At 52.0% G+C, this 18,305-nt stretch overlaps 1 protein-coding gene across 1 annotated transcript; it reads left to right on the forward strand.

The window, feature by feature from the left end:
* Positions 1 to 1,125: 1,125 nt before the first annotated feature.
* On the forward strand, positions 1,126 to 16,791 carry SLC16A1 (solute carrier family 16 member 1). The gene is made up of 5 exons (XM_066335924.1): positions 1,126 to 1,164; positions 9,763 to 10,020; positions 13,431 to 13,574; positions 14,004 to 14,867; positions 15,266 to 16,791. The coding sequence occupies exons 2-5, from the start codon at positions 9,804 to 9,806 to the stop codon at positions 15,541 to 15,543; spliced, it is 1,503 nt and encodes a 500-aa protein (XP_066192021.1). The 5' UTR covers positions 1,126 to 1,164; positions 9,763 to 9,803; the 3' UTR covers positions 15,544 to 16,791.
* Positions 16,792 to 18,305: the final 1,514 nt, after the last annotated feature.

An 18,305-nucleotide genomic window follows, 5' to 3' on the forward strand; every position in this document is an offset into this window, starting at 1 on the left:
TTGTACCTCCTCACAGCTGCTCTGTCTTCATCTGTAGAGCATCACTGTTTATCCCCTTCTTTCCCTTCCTTGACTCACAGTTGAACTACACCACTCTTCTTTTGGCTGTAAAACAAATTAGAGCATTAGACATGCAACCCAGAAATCAAGTAGCATCATTAGGCTTTGAGATACAGCAGCCAGAGAAAAACATTCCCAGGTAAGTCCCTTTGTGTAGGGCTTGGGACATATGGGGAGTGAAGGACATGGGATGGATGGCTGCCACAGGCTGAGGAGCTCTGCTTGGGATGAGAACACACTACCAGCAAGGGCCTCTCCCACTCACCGAGGTGTTTGTCCTGCAGAACCTAACTGTGAGTGAAATGGTGAAGGCATCCTGTTCCTTCACATCCCTGGGCACAAAGGCCCCGCTGAAATAACTGTGATCCACCAAAAATGTCTCCTCCTGGCAGTGCGTCCTTATCTTCATGGGAACACAGCTGCCAGTGTGGGCTAGCAACGCTAAGAAATGCTGTGGGGAACATAAAAGCACAATCGTCAGGCAATGGATTATAAATTTAATGGATTTTTAAGTGCTGATGAGTTTTAATACAGACTCTGTACAGCATTCTGCCAGGAATGGGGCCAGGACTCCCGAGAGAGGGATCAGGGCCCCCCGGGAGCAGGGCCAGGATCCCCAAAAGCAGGGCCACGAACCCCACGAACGGGGTAAGGACTCTCGGGACCGTGTCCAGGACCCCCGGGAGATATGAGGGCCCGGCAGTGAGGGGCAAGGGCACCCCCTGCTCCTGCCCCGCGTGTGGAACTCCTGCGCCGAGTCACTCCGCGGGACACGCTCAGGGAAATCCCGCGCTGCCGCTGCGCCGGGCAGTGTCATCCGGCCCGGCCTCCTGGCACACCCGGCCCCAATCCCCGTCCCGCCGCCACCGGGGGCCCGAGGGGCCAGGGCGGGCCGTGCCGGGGCGGTACGTGCCGGGGCGCACGGCCCAGCCCGCCGGCCGCGGGGCTCGTGGGGGCGGGCAGGGGTCGGCGGGGCCCGGCCAGGCGCACGTGGCGCGTGCGGGGCGGCGCTCGGCCGGGCACGCCCCGTTCCCGCCCCCCGCGCCCCTCCGCCCTTATAGCGGCGGGGGCGGCTGCACTCGGTGGTAGCGGCGGCACCCGCAGGTAGGGTTGGGGCAGCCCGCGTGGCGCGACGGGGCGAGCGAGCGAGCGAGCGAGCGAGGGAGGGACGGAGGGACGGACGGGGCCTCGGGGTCAGGCCACCGGTTCTGGGAGGCCCACGTATTCTGGCGGCTCCTGGCCCGGCTTGGAGGTCCTGGAGCCAGTGATGGTCCTGGGCCGTTCTCGGGCCGTGGGCCCGCCCCCACGGCCCGTCGCGTGGCCGGTCGGTTTCACACCGGCGTTTCTGGCTCTGTTGGAACCGCCGCTTTGGTCTCCCCCGCCCTCGAACTCAGGGGGGAGCCGTGTTTTGTTCCCGCTCTGGTTTGTACCGTTTTGTCCCCGGTATGGCCGCATGGTGAGGATCCCACAGTACCCTGCCCCGACGGCCCTCGTCCCTCTCTCACCGGCAGTAGCGCCCTGGGGTCAGGGTTTCCCCGGCCTCCTCCCGGCGAACGGTGAGGATGGATGATGGTGGCCTCGGGAGGCCCAGGTAGCCCAGTTGCCCCGAGGTGGGGGTTCCCTGTTGGGGCAAGCCCCTCGTTCCCCCTGCCCGGCCCCTCAGGCCGCTCCCTCAGCGTGTTTGTGGGCCGCGCGGGGCAATCTCCGCACCATTTGAGGGTGCTCGATAAACGCTGGAGTGCAGGGAAGAGGTGATCACTATGCGTGTTTGGCCCTTGATAAAGGGAGGGCCTGGAAGCAGCGTAGGAACCATGTCCTGGGAGTGGGCCTGCAGTGTTGGGCTGCCGGGGGGTATCGCCCGTCCCCAAGGGGAGCACTCCTGCAGCCTTCAGCACCTGGGTGGGCACTACATCGGGATGCCGCTCGCCCCGGCCTTCAGGCGATTCCGCTTGGCAGGTGCTCGGAGCTGGACCTCGGGCATTCCAGGCTGCTCAGGTGGTTGAGTCACCCAAATCCTTCAGCACCGTGATCCTCTGCTGGCTGTGCAGCATGGACTGCAGAACCGTGCTCCGGCTCCAGGAAAGGCTCCTTTATTGCTTGTTTCTGCCTTGCTCAGGGAGGAGATGGTAGTAAGGTCTTGATGGCCCCTTACGTGTTTGAGGCATGCATTCCACCCTCCGGTGTGTGAATCACTCAACCGGTGAGGCATTGTGGTGACCAGCAGGAGAAAGCAGGGGCTGCTGGAGTTCCCTGGTGGTAGCTTATATTTGCTATGTGGCAAGGGGCTGTGAGAACACTCCTAGAGCCAGCACCTACCACCTTTGGTCCTGGGGTCAGCTGTGATTGAAGCCTGGTGGCCTCTGGCAGGTGTTTGCTGGCCTCAGGGTGAGATGCTCAGCGGGCCTGTGCTCTAGACATGCTGCTGGAATGCTTCACCCACGGTGGGTATTGCAGGTCGGGCAGGAGTCCTGCAGTGGAAGGGTGCACAAGTGCATCATGAAAGTGAACAATGCTGGAGGGTTTGAAAGTTGAATCAGTCAAAGGGGATGAGCGTGAACAGGAATATCAGAAGGAAAATTGTGAATTGTATCTGTAGTAGGAGAGGTGGGATTTGTGTCCTGAAACGGTAAATGGCCTGAGTGCTCATACCCTGCACTTTAAGGGTGGAGCTTTTGCATAATGGTTACTCATGTTCTCAAGCTTTAAGTTTCTTCTGAGGAAAAAGGTGGGTTTTCTTAGTTGCATCTTAAGGAAGCAGGTATAATGATTCTGGGTTTGTGCCTTTCTGGGAGCCCTATGTCTTTTTGTGGTGCACAGGCATCCCATTTTCATGCTAAGTGAGGTAATTTAGTGCTCTTGGATTCTCCTGGGTGTCCTTGCACTGAGATTTCCTTGGCTGTGTCTGGAAGGAAAGGAGCAGTGCTGAGAAGTGGACCAAGGCAGGGAACAGCTGGAGTGTGCTAGGCATAAAAAGAAAAAATTCCCAAACACCTGATAGTGCCTTTGTTGGGAAGGAACTTTCTTGGTCCTAGATGAACCGCTGGTGTGATGGACCTCCTAATTACAAACAAGTTCTGCTCTAGTGTATGGCAAATCTCCCTGCCCAAAAGTAGTGGGGTTGCCTGTGACTGTCCCTGTAACCCTTGGGAAGGTGTGAAACATTTTTCTCTTCCAGGAGGTGTTACTTAGAAAAAGTTGTGAATGGTTGCATGTGCTTTCTCTTGACTCCTATTTGGCACAGCTGGTCTGATTTATCTGGCAGCAAAGGTGGAAAATACCCAGTGACTTTCATGCTGTCATTTTATATCTCCTTTGAGAAGTTGAAAAGCTGTACATAGGTTTGGGAGGTGTATCTCGTTAAGCCCTGTAGTGCAAATCTGTTGTTGCACTTTTTTTGGCTTTCCCATTTCTGCCTCTGGAATCAGCCTATAACAGACTCTTTAAGAAAGTGGGAGCCTCTCACCTGTGGTATCGGTATGACTCACTGTATCCTTAGAGCTGCTGCAGAGTAGTTATTCCAGAGTAGTAGCCAAGGAAAATTCACGTGGGACTGTAGTTAATTTCTGAAACCACAATCACCGGAGTACTGCTGGGCCCTCGGTGTGACCTCCTGTCCTGCCTCCATCCCAGGGCTGCCTTAGTCCTGGTTTCAGGGCTGGGCCCTCCGTGTGTGTCCCACTTCCATCCATGTACTCCTGGGTCCTTGGTGTGACCTCCTCTCCCATCTCCACCCTTGCACTTTTGGGTCCTTGGTGTGTATGTCTCACCTCCATCCTGGTGCTTACTCATCTGTGGTTTGAGGGCTTGAAGGTAGCAATTATGTGGCAGTGGCTGGGATCAAAATTCAGACTCCTGCTCTGAGGGAAGGGCCAGCCAGTTCTGTTTGATGATAAACGCTGTGACTTTTTGTGATTTTGCAGCCCCCTGCTTTGCTGAGACACCCGGAGCTGTCTCTGGCTGGCATTGTGGGTCTCTAATGAAAGAATGCCTATGCTATTCCATACTACATTTTTTTTCTCATTCTGAGGATTTCCGGGCGGGCACAGGGTGTCCTGGGAGCGTTCCTGAGCACTGCTGGTGCAGGGAGGATCAACTCTGTGTCCTGGCAAAGTATGACTTGTGCTCAGGGTGTGACCTGGGGAAACCCTGTACAGGAGCTTGAGCACCCCATGTCTCCTCCTGAGACAAGGGATTGGCTGGCAGCTAGTGCTGTGACAATCCCTTTCCCTAGGCGTGGGGGCACAGTTAGAGAGGGGGCTCTAGATGCTGTGCTGGGGGCTGAAGCTGATGTGAGCCCAGATTACATCCAAGAGCTACTTGCTTCACGTGATATTCTTGTGACTGGTCTGCAAACCCCTCTGGCTGCAAGATTTTGGGTTAGAGGGCTCTAGAAGAGCCATGACCACAGCCAGGCTCTGGTGTAAAAATAAGCCAGGCTTTCTCACTTGGGCTTGTTGGTAGCTTGCTAAGCTTGACTTCATGCTTTCTCACATCAGGAAGATGCTTAGTCCTTACTGAGTGTTGCTGATGCTACCAACCAGGCACAGCAGCCCCAAATGGGTGCTTCTCTGGTGGACACAAATACCTGCTCATCTCTCTGGTTGGCTGGATTCCCCCAAAGCTGCCAACAATCTATCCAATCTCACTTTGCAGAGCAGCTTGCAGCTTTTTGTGCCCTGTGCCATGCTGGGAGCGTTTTTGGGGCTGAGGGGCTGTGTCCACCAGAGAGACCAATTGTGAGTATCCAGGAAAAGTCTGTGGCTGGTGGAATGAGCAGGATGATCTGTGCCTCTTCAGGCTGAGGCTCATGCTGCCAGTGGGGGAGCTGGAGGAGCTGTGCCCTATGGCGTCTGTCTGTCTGCATGCTGGTGTTGGCTCACCGGCCTGGCAGACCAGGGCATGTCTGGGAGTGTGTTGGCCATCCCTGGTGGGAAGAGGCACTGTCTGGGCTGGGCTGCTTCTGGCCAAAACCTTGAGCTTGCCTGTGCGGGCTGCTGGCCTTGAGTGAGCCCTGCCTGTGCTACTGACCTTGGCTCACCCTGGCAGCAAAGGCTGGGGCTGAGCAGGGCCTCAATTGACTATTGTCCTGGTGCAGAGCCCTTGGAAGCGCTGGGGAGTCACGTAGACCATGTGCTGCCAGGTTAAGCCCTGACTGTGGGTGCCTGCTGGAATTAGAGCTCTGTGCATAATGCTCTAAACCCGCTTAAAATTGGTGAAAGTGGTGTCTCAACTCCTGACAATTCCTATTTCATCTTACTTCAGGCCAGAAAAAGGCCAAATTTGAAGCTATAGATTATTTGCTATGAACAACTGGTGATTGCCAGCCCCTTCATTTCCCCAGCAAAAGATCTCAGTTTAGTTTCAGGGGTCAGAAGGGATGTTGGGGGTCTGCCAGCTCCCCATGTTGGGTAAATGTCCCACGGATGCTTATGGCCCTGTGCTGAGCCTCTTGTGGTGAGCTGGCTTGGAAGGTTGTGCTGGGAGGGTGGATGTGGCTAATTCTTTGGGCTGGGCTGATGGGAACAGCATCTCCCTTTCTGCTGGGGGCTTGAGGGAAGAGCTGCCTCGGGGTGTGCCATCTGTGCTGCTGGCAAGAGGCAGCTTTGTGCCCATCCTGCCTGGCTTAGGTTTTTCAGTGTTTGCATTCCCAGGCCAAAGACTGGGTCCAGATGATGAAGGCACGAGGAGTCCAAATGGCTGTTGGATAGCTGGGACAAGCCTGGACATCTTTTTGCTGTGGAGATCCTGCTCTGGACAATGCTATGTCCATCTCAGAAGCTGGGGGAGCACCGGAGAAGCAGGAAGCAAAGACGGCAGGGCTGGAATGAGCCACTATGGATTTCACACCTGCTAAGATGCTGGCTGAACTTCTGCTGGCAGCAGCCCAAGCCTGTGTGAGCACTAGGCTGATTAGGGGTTGTGGGAGAAAGATATGGGGCTCTCTGCCTGTCCTGCTCCATGGGGGCAGGAGTTGAGGCTCCTGCCTGCCCTGCTCCAGCTCCCAAGCACTCAGAGCTGTGCTCACAGAGGGGAAAGGCTTTGTGAGCTCAAAGGGCAGCGGGTGCCACTGAGTGTATTCATGGTGTAGGGAAGGCTTGAGCTGGAGGGATGTGTGAGAAGAGCCAAAGGTGTGTTGTGCCTGGGCAGGGCCTCTGTTTGGATGGGGGAATGTCCCTCTTCCTTTGACCCCAAAAAGGAGCAGTGTGAGCCACTTCCATAAAGGCTTTGCCCCAGAAATACTTTGGGGCATTTGCAGCACTTTATAAATGTGAGCCTCTGTCTTTCTGTGCTGGAGTCCTGCCAGTCTGAGCTTTCAAAAGCGCAGCAATTTACTGCATTATGTAACTATAAGTCTTGAAATCATACTGTTCCAGGTCCCATTGGAGAAAGGATAACTTCTTGTGGGTGGAACCTGGGAGATGGCAGGGGTTTAGTCTCCTGGAGGTTCTGTTTTGAGGTGATACCATCCTCATTTGCCTCAATTCCTGGTCTCATTATTGCTGTGCAGAGAAATGTGGCTGTAGGCTACCCATTCTTGCAGGTTATCCAGGACTTTTATAGCGAGCAGTTCTGATACTCACAGCCATTACTTGGTCTCATCAGTCTTGATTACTGCAAATATGGTTATTTTATTTCCTAATAGGACAAACTGTAGCTAGCTGCCAGGCAGCTGTGAATTTGATTTCTAATCATGTCTTACATGTTGCAGTTCTTCCAGAACAGAGCTGAGAATTCTATAACTATGTGTTCTGGTTGGTTGTGGTGTTGATTTTTTTTTTTCCCCTTTTTGCAAAAGGGAGGGAATCTTTCCGCTTGGGCTGGCTGTCTAACATGTGCTTTATTTTTTTTTCCTCACTTGTTTGAAACGATTTCTGTGTGAGGGCAAGGAGTAAATTGTCAAGAAGCCTAATGGAGTTGAAGGATGAGCTTTATAAAAGTGGTCTTTCTTAATAAGGATTTAAAGTGAGTCAGGGAAAAGTGTTGTGGCATGCAGAAGTCCTCATGTAAACTCTCTGGCGTCAGACTTTGGGAATCTTTGGTCTCAGAACTTTGTTCAGCTCAAGGTTTTAATTGTGCCTCAGCAATGCAAGAGAGGTCATGTCTCACCTGCCAGAAGCCTTTTTATCTTACAGAGAGATGACACTATCAGCACCTGCAGGAGGAGAAACGCTGCTTGTAGGGGAAGAAAAAATAAATTAACCAAGCCACAGACATTTTGGAGCAGTTGAGCTCCTTGGGAGCAGTGGAAGAATTAAACTAGTCTATATGTCTCAGGAACAAAAGGGAAAAATCCCTAACACTTCATCAGAACCCCCTCAGCCTTTGCCTTGGATGGCTTTTATTGCCTGTAGTTTTAATTAGTGCTCACAAGTAGATTATATTCATTGCTGGGAGCTTTTATAGCCAACACCTGGCAGTTTCAGCTTTCAAAAATGTTTTGGATAAATCAGTGAGGTTGAATGATGCTTTAGGATTCACTGAAGACTGTGGAAGCTCAGTGTGACTCAAAGCAAGAGATGGCAGAAACTGCAGTGTGCAGCTTGTGTGGGGAGGGCATGTTCGGGAATTCCCAGTGCTTACCGTGGGTGGGTGGGTTGCTCTGTGTTCATAGAGACCAGACTGCATCAGGAGTTTCTGTAGAGCCTGGCAGTTTCCTCAGTGGCTGCCCACAGGTGTGTTTTGGTCCAGGGATCTGCTGGCAGCCAGACACTATAGATACAGGCTCATCCTGGAGAGTCCCAGAGAGGAAGTCAGAAAGAAATGGGCTCTGGCTCCTGGGCATAGTTCAGCTGCGGACGTGCCAGGGGCAGCGTCTTGTCAATGATTCCTTTGTTGGAGTGACGGGTGGCTTGGAGCTGCTCGTGATGGTCATGTGTTGCACTGGCCAGGATGCAGGAAAATACCCTGCCAGTGAAAAATCATTGTCTGGGTCACAGTAAACCAGTCTTAGCAGCTTACAGAAACTGACCTCCTGTGCTTTTTCTTCCTCTTGCCCAGTGTGGGTCTGGGGCATCACCTGGTAGGCATCACTGTGGCCAGGTGTCAGGTGGCTCTGGCAAACCTGGTGCTGTATCAGATAACTGCTGCCAGTACCTCCAGTGCCAGGTAGGAAGGAGCAGGATCTCCCCATGACTCTGGATCACCAGCTGTTCTTCAACCAGGACACCGGGATCCCAGCCTTGGAAGTGCACCAAGTGACATGGAGTGAGTGAGAAGGCAGGAGCCTGTAGTCCTGTAGTGTGTCCTATAGGGTTGTGCCATGTAGATGCTGGCATGTCAGCAGCCGTGGATGAGATGATAATCGCTGTGAGCTGGGGCGGATACAGCTATAAATAGGAGGCTGCACCTCTCTGAGCCAGCAGCACACTGCTTTGAAGTTGTCACTTTGCCTGGTATGGCCTCAGGAGCTCTGGAAAAGGCTCTCCTGCTCGAAGGTGGCTTTTTCCTCGAGTGCGAACCTGAGCAGCAGAGAGCTGTGGAACGAGGAGCAGGCTCTAGTGAAGGAGCATAATGTTGCCCCTTGGCTGATGCACTTAATATGGGTGGGTGTATCTCTGGCTGTGAGGCTGGGAAGGGCTGCAGTGCATCAGAAAATGCCTTCTGAAATCCCTGGAGGCACACAGGAGTTCTGAGGCTGGTAGTAATTTCTGTTGCTTTGCATGTTACCCTTGTTTGTGAGCAGTTACCCTTGTTATGGTTCCTTGCTGTGATGCCTTGTGCTGCTGTCTGCTGCCTGGACCAGCCTACATTTGGAGTAACAGCAGCTCTGGCGTGTGATCTAGTTCTGCTGCAGTGTGGGCCCATGCATGAGCAACCTGGCCCTGACAGCCTCTGGATTGTTCCCAATCAACCTCTCCAAGGGGATTCAACACTTCAGCAAGCCTGAATGACATTTTCCTGTTCATTTTGCTTTCTAGTTGCTTCTGGTTTTGAGCTTTTTAGGTGAATTGTTTTAATACTTGGGTGCATTGTGAAATCTGCTGTAGCTTTTTGATCAAGGAGGAGGATTTGGATGCAGTTGGGTCAGGAAGCGCTCTGCCAGGGTCAAACAGCAGGGGAACCAGGCTCTGCTGGGACTGCTCTGTGTGGATCCATCTCCCCCTTCCCTGGTGGCATATAGATGCCTTCCTTAGTCACTGCTCAGGCTAAGTTTAGCTACAGCCCCTGACCTTTAGGGCTGGAGCGTGTGCTGTGACACCCAACTGACCTTTTTCAGGAGAAACAGGGGTGTCCTGTTTGGCTCATACATGGGGATTTACTTCCCCTCAGTGTGTCTGCAAGTAATAAGCTTGATTTGCAGCTCCTGCTCCAGGTGGCTTGGGGCTCCTTGGGATTTTGCAGTACTGGGGTTGTGCTCCTGGAGGTGCTGTGAGAGCTCTGCTATGCAGATGAGCCCCGGCTGCTGTCACAGACGCTGGCTGCCCTTTCCAGCTTAGGGGTCAGGGTGTCATGTCTTAAATTTGTCACTTAGAAATGTGTGCTGACTGGGGCTCTTAAAGGCCAGCTGCAAACTGAGCATGTGCTTTGGGGTGGCCCACTGTGCTGGTGATCTGGGGTGCTCTCACCTCACAGATCAGCTTTCCTCATGGTGGTGGGGGCACTGGTGCAGTGCCAGCCTTGCAAACCGAGCTTGAGCTGTGCAGTTGTGTGACAGGAGCAGGGATTCTACTTTCAGCTGAGGCAACACTTTGTCGTTTACAGATCTTTGATCCCCGACTGAGTCATCGCCGACTTGATTCAAGATGCCACCAGCCATTGGAGGCCCTGTAGGATACACTCCTCCTGAAGGAGGATGGGGATGGGCTGTGGTCATCGGAGCCTTCATCTCCATTGGCTTTTCCTATGCCTTCCCCAAATCTATCACAGTGTTCTTCAAAGAGATTGAGGTCATCTTCAATGCGTCCAGCAGCAAAGTCTCCTGGATTTCCTCCATCATGCTGGCTGTTATGTACGCAGGAGGTAAGTGGGCTGGAGGCAGTGGTACATGTGCTCCTGCATCACAGCACAAGATGCTGCTGTCCTGCTGGGGCTGGTGATTCCCACCTGACTGTAGTGACAACAACCAAAATTTTGCTGAGACCTGGAATTCTCTCCTTATGTGAGAGCAAAACCTCCCTTAATGAGTTTTCTTAAAGGAGGTTGTTCAAAAAGTTCCATTTAATGCCCAGAATGCAAAAACTGGGTTAATCTGTCCTCTGCAAAGCTGTAAAATCTTTCCGGGGAATTATGACTTGTGTAATTCTGCCCTTGTCCCTGTTACAGAAGGCTGGAGATGCTGTGTCTGCTCTCAGCATCTTCCTGAAGGCCGGGGAGCTGCTGTGTCACATGTGGCAGCCCTGCTCTTAGGGGCACATTCTTTCAGCTAAGACAATGATTTTTTAAGGTGGTTTTTTTTTTCCATTTGGGGAATAGCGGGTATATCTAGGGAACTATCCCAAATTTCTCGTCAGCACAGTTGGGCTTAGAGTACACTGGAGCCTCGTGCCACGTGTTAACTGCTTGCTGGTGCCAAGAGGCAGCTTGTGCTTTTTGAGGATGGCAGTGTGCACTGTAAGTACAGAGACATGAGCAGGATAAGGCAAACCCACCTAAACTAAAACAGCTCCCTTCCCTCTCCTGTCCTTCAGAAGCTGTCTTTTGAAGGTTTTTAATTCCCAAGCTGGGTACTTTATTCATGTTTTTAATGGGTGAGGAGCATGCGGCATGTTTGTGGTCTTTAGATCCTGGGGTCTTGTATGTGCCTGCAAACACAGTGGTGTGCTGGGCTGGAAGAAACACTGTGAGCCTGCTGTTGTGGCCACTTCAGAGGCAAATGGGAGCTTGTCCCTGCTGCCAGTCCCCAGCTGGCAAGTTGCCTGCAGCCTTGTTGGATTTGTGCATCCAAAGGAGCTGACGTCAGCTCCCGGCTGAGCACGAGGCTTTTCCTTTGCGGGAACAGGCTCTGCTTTGTCCTCGCTCAGCTAGCGAAGCGACCAGCACATTTTCCTGCTCCAATGTTGTAACAAGCTTGTAAACCGTGTAACTGCCTTAATGAGACCCATTCTGGGCCATTCCTCCTCTCCCAATAGCTCAGAGCTAGTTCTTCTGGGGGCACTGTCTGGAGCTGCCTGGCAGCAGGAGTAAGAACTCCCTCCTCCGGTACTGGAGTTGTGGTTGTTCCATGTCCCCCTCCCTCCATGGTGATACTGTCTCTCCTGCTTCCACTGAACTGTTGCCATTAAATTCCAGCAGCTGCTGGTCTTGAACCGCTTGCCCACATGCTGGTGGCAGGGATGCTGAAAGTACCTCAGATCTACCTGGGTGTGTTTTTTTCCCCCCAGAAGGTGATCGGGTACTGGACAGGCTTCCCAGAGCAGTGGTCACAGCCCCAAGGCTGCTAGAGCTTGAGGAACACTTTTGGACAATGCTCTCAGGCAGTAGGTGGGATTATTGAGGTTGTCCTGTGCAGAGCCAGGAGTTGGACTTGATTCTTGAGGATCACTTCCATCTCAGGATTTTCTAAGATTCATCCCCCAGCTGCTGAAGCACGAGACTGACTACTGCCCCACTCATTTCTGCCTGAAACCAGAGCCTTTACAGAATCTGAATTGCACTGGAGGAGCCCCAGCATGCATCCCATTTTCCCTGTCTCTTAGTACACCTGCTTGCTTGGAGAAAAAGTAGTTTATCCTCTGGAGGAACATCCTGGCCTGATGGCATCTCGTGGAGCTGGGGCAGCACCTGTCTGGGGAGGGCTAGGTGTGAGGAAGCAGCACATTTCCCTACAGCTGCCCTGTGCAGTCACCATCAGGATGGATGGATGTCATGGTGTCAAATGCCCTTTTGTCAGCTCCGTGTTGGGATTAGATTCCATTACTTAAATGTTTTTGGCAGCCTGAGCAATCAAGTTAGATCAGGTAATGTTTAGTCAAAAATGCTTCCTGTGAATCTACAAAATAGGAGTGGGTGTAAATGATTTTTCCTTTAAAAAAAAAAAAAAAAAAGGGGGTATGGGGGAAGTTGACCCTAGAGTGCCTGGCACTGCCCAACTGGGTGACTTCCTGCTTATTGCCCTTTGGAGCCTGCTGCTCCCAGGTGGACTTCCCAGAGGAAAGGCTGTGGCTGCCTTCAGACTCTGTTTAGGTGCATCACGTTTGCTGAGTTCAAGGTCCAGGTTTTGCAAAGTGCTGAGTGCTCTGTGAGACTTGTGATGTGGCAGCTCCCAGGTGCTGCTGCTGCCTCTTCACAGGACCCGGGCCCTGGCCCAATCCTGGTGGCATTGTGTTGGAGGCTCTGGTAGCAGAGAGCAGAATGCTGTGGGGCTGGGGGCAGCCTCTGCAGCACCAAGGCTTCTGTAACCTGCTCTGGGCTTTGTTTAAACTGGGCAAAAAGGTCAAGTACTATTTGAGGACCCATGAATAACATGTTGACAACCTCCCTGTCTGTTAATGGCAAAGCAAGGTCTGTTAATATTCAATGGATGTTCATTCAGTGTATTTAAATACATTTTAGTGTCTGTAGAGCATGCTTGGCAGTCTCTAATCACTGTTTGCTTTGGATTAAAGCTTCTGATAGTGAAGCACTTAAAAGGGCAATTGGACCTTGTCTGCCTTAGGGGTAGCAGTGAAAACAGAAGCACCACCCCTTCTCCTGGGTCAGTGCTGCTTCTCCCCGAGCCTTCAGGAGCTTCACCTTGCACCCAGAGAAGGTGTTTCTTCACAGCTTTGTCTGGTCTTGATCAGAAACCTCTGACAGGAGATGGTGCAGGTGCTTTGTGGCTGAGACCCCAGCTCATGGTGAGTGGGTGGCTGCAAGTAGGGCAGAGCCCACAGCACAGCATGGGGCAGGTGGCTTCAGCCTGTCCCAAAGCCCTGACTCTGGGGGCAGCTGGTGGCCAGGCAGTTCTTATTTCAGCCCACAGAAGGCAACTTGCTCAGGAAGTCAAAGCTTTCTGTGCTTCAACAATTCTCTCTGTTATGGTTGGTTTAGATCAGATATTTAGGAAGAAATTCTTCCCTGAGGGTGATGAGGCGCTGGCACGGAGAAGCCTAGAGAAGTTCTGTCTGCCTCATCCCTGGAAATGTTCAAGGCTGGGTTGGATGGGCCTTGCAGCAACCTGTTCTAGTTGAAATGGTCCCTGCCCATGGCAAGGGAGTTGGAACAAGATGATCTTTAAGGTCTTTTCTGACCCAAACCATTTTGTGATTCTTATCTCCAGCTGCTTTTGAACCTCCTGCCCTTTCTCCTTACCCCAGTTCCCTCGCTGGGAGAAGCAACACTGTGTGAAAGCTGGAATCCTCTGGCAGTAAAGCTGCAGTGTGCTTGTGTGTGTGTTTGGTCTCGCATGCAACAATAACTCCTCTCTGGATGCATCTCCTTTGTTTGTCCAGGTCCTATCAGCAGCATCCTGGTGAACAAGTACGGCAGCCGGCCCATCATGATTGCAGGCGGCTGCCTCTCCGGCTGTGGGCTGATTGCAGCCTCCTTCTGCAACACAGTGGAGGAACTCTACTTCTGTGTTGGGGTCATAGGGGGTAAGTGATAGCTCTGCTCTAGTGGGGCGATGAAAGGAGCAACTTCGACCTGGTAATTATTAGTTGAGGTCTGAATTCGCGTAAATTTTGGTTCTTGTAACTGCCTGGGTGGCTCTTTAGCTGGCAGCAGGGGCTGACTTCTGCTCATGCAGCTGGGAAGTGGGTGGGTCAAGTGTTGGAATGGATTGTCTGCGGCACTGGTGGAATCACCATCCCTGGAAGTGTTCAAAAAGCATGTGGGTATCACAACTGGGACAGTGGTGGACCTGACAGTGCTGGGGCAGTGGTTGGACTCCATGATCTTAGAGGGCTTTTCCAACCTAAATGATTCCATGATTCTAAGCTGGAATTGGAGCTGTGTCCCACCAGCCCTTCTGCCTGTGCTGCTGGGGGTGTCCAAGCCCTAAGCCCCTTATCTTTCTTCTGCAGGCCTTGGACTTGCCTTCAACCTGAATCCTGCCTTAACCATGATCGGCAAGTACTTCTTCAAGAAGCGTCCACTGGCCAATGGGCTGGCAATGGCAGGCAGCCCCGTCTTCCTCTCTACCCTGGCACCTGTCAACCAGCTCTTCTTTGGCATATTTGGCTGGCGTGGCAGCTTCCTCATCCTGGGTGGCCTCCTGCTGAACTGCTGCGTGGCTGGATCCCTGATGCGGCCCATAGGTCCCAAGCCTGATCAGCTGAAGAAAGAGGTCAATAAGGAAGTGCAGCAGGAGGCTGGGAAGGCGGGGAAAAAGGATGATGGTGATACCAGCACAGACCTCATTGATGGAAAGGCCAAGAAAGAGAAGAGCTCATTCTTCCAGACAATCAACAAGTTCTTGGATCTGTCTCTATTCACACACAGGGGCTTCCTGCTCTATCTGTCAGGCAATGTAATCATGTTCTTTGGGTTGTTTGCTCCCTTGGTCTTCCTCAGCAATTACGCAAAGAGCAAGAAGATTGCTAGTGACTCTGCAGCCTTCCTGCTCTCCATACTGGCCTTTGTGGACATGGTGGCCAGACCTTCCATGGGACTGGTGGCAAACACCAAGTGGGTCAGACCCCGCATCCAGTATTTCTTTGCCATCTCTATTATTTACAATGGGGTTTGCCACCTCTTGGTCCCCATGTCCACTACTTATGCTGGCTTCTGCATTTATGCTGGCTTCTTTGGCTTTGCCTTTGGCTGGCTGAGCTCGATCCTGTTTGAGACCCTGATGGACCTGGTGGGAGCTCAGCGGTTCTCCAGCGCTGTTGGCCTGGTGACCATCGTGGAGTGCTGCCCTGTGCTTCTGGGACCCCCAATGCTAGGTAGGGTGTGCTGTGTCTGGAGAACTCGCTTGAGGACATGGTTTTAATGGGGTGGTGCTGGGTTGGTGATTGAACTTGATGATCTTAAAGGTCTTTCCCAACCTTAACAATTCTATGATTCTTTGACTCTGGCTGTCCTGCCTGGACTTGCTGAATGGTGGTGGGTTCCCTTGAGCCATGGGCAGTGGTCCTCTGACCACTGCAGCATGTCAGGAATGGCCAAGGAAGTGGGATCTGAACCCCTGGCACAGGGTAGGGGAACAAGGAATAAAAGAATATGGGACAGGTCCTTGCCTGAATATGAGAGTGATTGGCTTGGGCTGCTCTGGGGAACATCTCTGTGACCTGGAGCTGCTCTGGGGGCATCTTGCTAAACTGTCCCTTCTCTTGTCTCCTAGGGAAGCTCAATGACATGTATGGTGACTACAAGTACACGTACTGGGCCTGCGGGGTTGTCCTGATCATCGCCGGGATCTACCTCTTCATTGGAATGGGCATCAACTATCGCCTGGTGGCAAAGGAGCAGAAGGCAGAGGAGAAAGCGAAGAAAGAAGGAAAGGAGGAAGAGACCAACATTGATGAGGCTGGGAAGCAAAAAGCAGCAAACAGTGGTGTGGCCCCCTCACCTAAGAAGAATGTGGAGGATGGTGTCAAAGAGGAGGAGAGCCGCATGTGAGGGACCGGTCTTAATCCCGGAGTGTCGGGGAAGCGCTGCTGCCCTGGTGCGGTGGCTGGGGCAGAGCTCTGCTGGCGCTGGGGGGCCGTGAGAAGTGTTTAAACCAGGTGTTCATTTTTAAACAGGCTCTGAATTGTTTTTCCATCTGTGTTAAACAAAGGTAACAGGACTACACATGCAGTATCCTCGTGTGTCCAGGGGCAGGGGGACTTTTACAGTCTGGCTTTTTAACAGTAACATGAATGTACTAATATGTGCCTTACAGTCTCCATATCTAGCTGAATCTGAAGGAGCCTTAACTCTAAACTCTGCTTTAGCTCTGTATTCTGCTTGGGGTTGGGGGGTGGGGGGATATGTGTGTGTTTTGGGGAGTTTTGTTGTTAAAAAGCCATAAAAAGCAGGATACTGGATTTGTTGAAGCATGATGGGCTTCAGGGCCGGCCCTGGATGAATACTGCTTCACACGCTTCTTACTGCAGGCCCTCTGCGGGGGAGATGCAGGCATGGGGTGAGGTGCTTCTCATTCCCTGTGCCCAGTGCCTCCTGGCTCTTTAGGTGGTCTTTAGGTATGTTTCAAAAACAGTTTAGCTACTGTAGTTCTTTAAAATCCCTGGGTTTTTTAGCTGTTCTCTCATGGGATATTTAGGTTGAAGAAAGGTGGCTGCAGTTTTTGTTGGGCAGTGTCACCCCCTCCAGGGCCATGGCAGCCCTGCTTGCCCAAGCCTTCCGTGGGGAGTGTTGAGGTCCCCTCTGCCTCCCCACTCTGTCTCAGTAGTGCCTCTTCTCAGCCCAGTGCTGGGTGATGTGAAATGGGCTCAGGTTTTGGTGCTGGCATTCACGCTGCTGTTGGCTGTGCTGCCCCATCCTGCCCGTGATGTGGGTTTCCCCCAGAGTATCCCATCCAGCCAAGTGTTTTGGGTGCCTGATCTTGGGCAGAGTGGTGAGGTGGGTGGAGGTGGTATATCCCTGAGACTTTTTCTGCTTTTGCTCTTTTATCTGTTAGAGAAACCTCTTTTACTTGCTTCTGTTCAACTGAGATCTTAAGGCGGTGGATGCTGAACCTCTCACATCTAGGACACGTAAGGGGGAGGAAAGAATTTGTACGTATTTATTTTTTAATTTTTAGCGTTGGAAAATATCTCAACGTACGTGGAGCAGGTTAATGGCTCTCAAGTTCTAGTAAATGTTGATCAGAATTCATGTTAAGAGGCTGAGTTTTTTCAAATAAACTTGTTTTTTTACAATTTACCCATCAAACGTTGAACTTCTTTCTTAGAAGTGTGATTTCTATGTGCCAGATCACATAGATTTAGGGTCAGTTTTGGAGAGAGGGTGAGTGGGGCTGTGGCAGGGTCTGGCTCTCAACTTGTTGCTCTAGCACCCTCTTGAAGCTGGACATGTACTGAGAAGGTGAGATGCTCCTTTTCAGCTGGAAGAGGTGGCTTTGGTTAGCAGTTGGGATGGCTACAGCAATGTCCTCATGCACTCTAGTTTTAGAAACCTGTAAAAACCCTTGAGACCTCCCTTGATTGTGAGGGGGAGGGACATGCACTTAAAATTCTGAGTGATGCGCAGATGCTCTTGCTGTCTGTTTCCTTCAGAACTGAGTGGAACCACACCTCTATGGGGCTGAAACTAAATGAGGGGTTAAATGAAGGTGATCTTGAGGGAGTTGATCTGCAGTCCCTGGATCTGTGGCAGATTCAGGCCTTGCATTGCAACTGCTCTCCTTGCTCTCCCTTGTCTGCATGTCCCTTTTTGCCTTTTTTTAGTCTAAATATCTCAAAGCAACCTGGATTATTTATTTATTTATTTATTTTTTAATATGGTAGATTATAAGTCCAGGGGAGTACTTTGTACAAGAGTATGTTGTACAGTTACTGAGCTGTGATGTTGTAAAGCCAGGTAATAGTATTTTCATAGCTGGAGTGTCTGGTGGACCACAGGGATGGGCTCATGTCACAATAACCAACCCCTGGGAAATTGCTCCTGTTATCTAAGTTCTTGTACGTACAAGGTCCCCTCTGTGCAATGGTCTCTGGTGGGACTCAGTCAGACAGGGCTGCAGGAGAGCCTGGGCTCTTCTGCCATACCAAGCATTGGTGATGCCTGTTGAGAAGAGCATGTGTTCTCTGCAATGCAGGATGTGCTCAGCCTTTCTCTGCTGGTCCCTACCTTTTGAGGGCATTGGGGGTCCTGTCTGGGCTCTGTCCGCAGCTGACTTCGGTGTTCCTGTAGCCAGAGCCACTGGGAGAGGCTCACACAACTAGGGCAGGAACCCAACCCTGCTTCTAAAGAAAAAAGTGTTCAAATAATTTCCTACTGCCTGGATGTGGCTGTCTGGGAACACTTCAGTAGTAAATCCTGGTTGTTCTCCACTGGTGACCTCCATGCCCTATCTGAAGCTGGGTGTCAGCCCTGTCCTTGCTCCAAGATCTCCTGTGGGACTTGTTCCTATGATCCAATGCTGTGGAAACGCAGGTGAGAGAGGAAGGTGTCTGTTGGATTGGGTAGAGAAACTGAACCCTTGCCCTACATTAGGCTAAAAGTTAAATGCCCTGATTGGGGTAGAGCACAGTGCTTGCTATGGCAGGCGTAGCACCCCTCCCCCCAGGGCATGGTCTCTGCCTGGAGCCAGCCTCTCCCACCAGGCAGGGGCTGTCCCTGTGCCTGCTCATGGCTCAGCAGCAGAGCTATATTTAGTTGTGTTATTTCTGCAAGCAAAGTTATCTGCAGTGGTGGGAAGTACGTGACCTGGGTTT

The sequence above is a fragment of the Sylvia atricapilla genome, chromosome 25 (genome assembly GCF_009819655.1).
Source record: "Sylvia atricapilla isolate bSylAtr1 chromosome 25, bSylAtr1.pri, whole genome shotgun sequence".
NCBI lineage: Eukaryota > Metazoa > Chordata > Aves > Passeriformes > Sylviidae > Sylvia > Sylvia atricapilla.

Excerpts from the sequence above, each read along its gene's own strand:
- SLC16A1 (XM_066335924.1), top strand. The coding sequence starts at position 9,804 with ATGCCACCAGCCATTGGAGGCCCTGTAGGATACACTCCTCCTGAAGGA. Across the intron at positions 13,575-14,003 it reads CTGTGTTGGGGTCATAGGGG|GCCTTGGACTTGCCTTCAAC; the intron begins GTAAGTGATAGC and ends TTTCTTCTGCAG. Across the intron at positions 14,868-15,265 it reads TCTGGGACCCCCAATGCTAG|GGAAGCTCAATGACATGTAT; the intron begins GTAGGGTGTGCT and ends CTTGTCTCCTAG.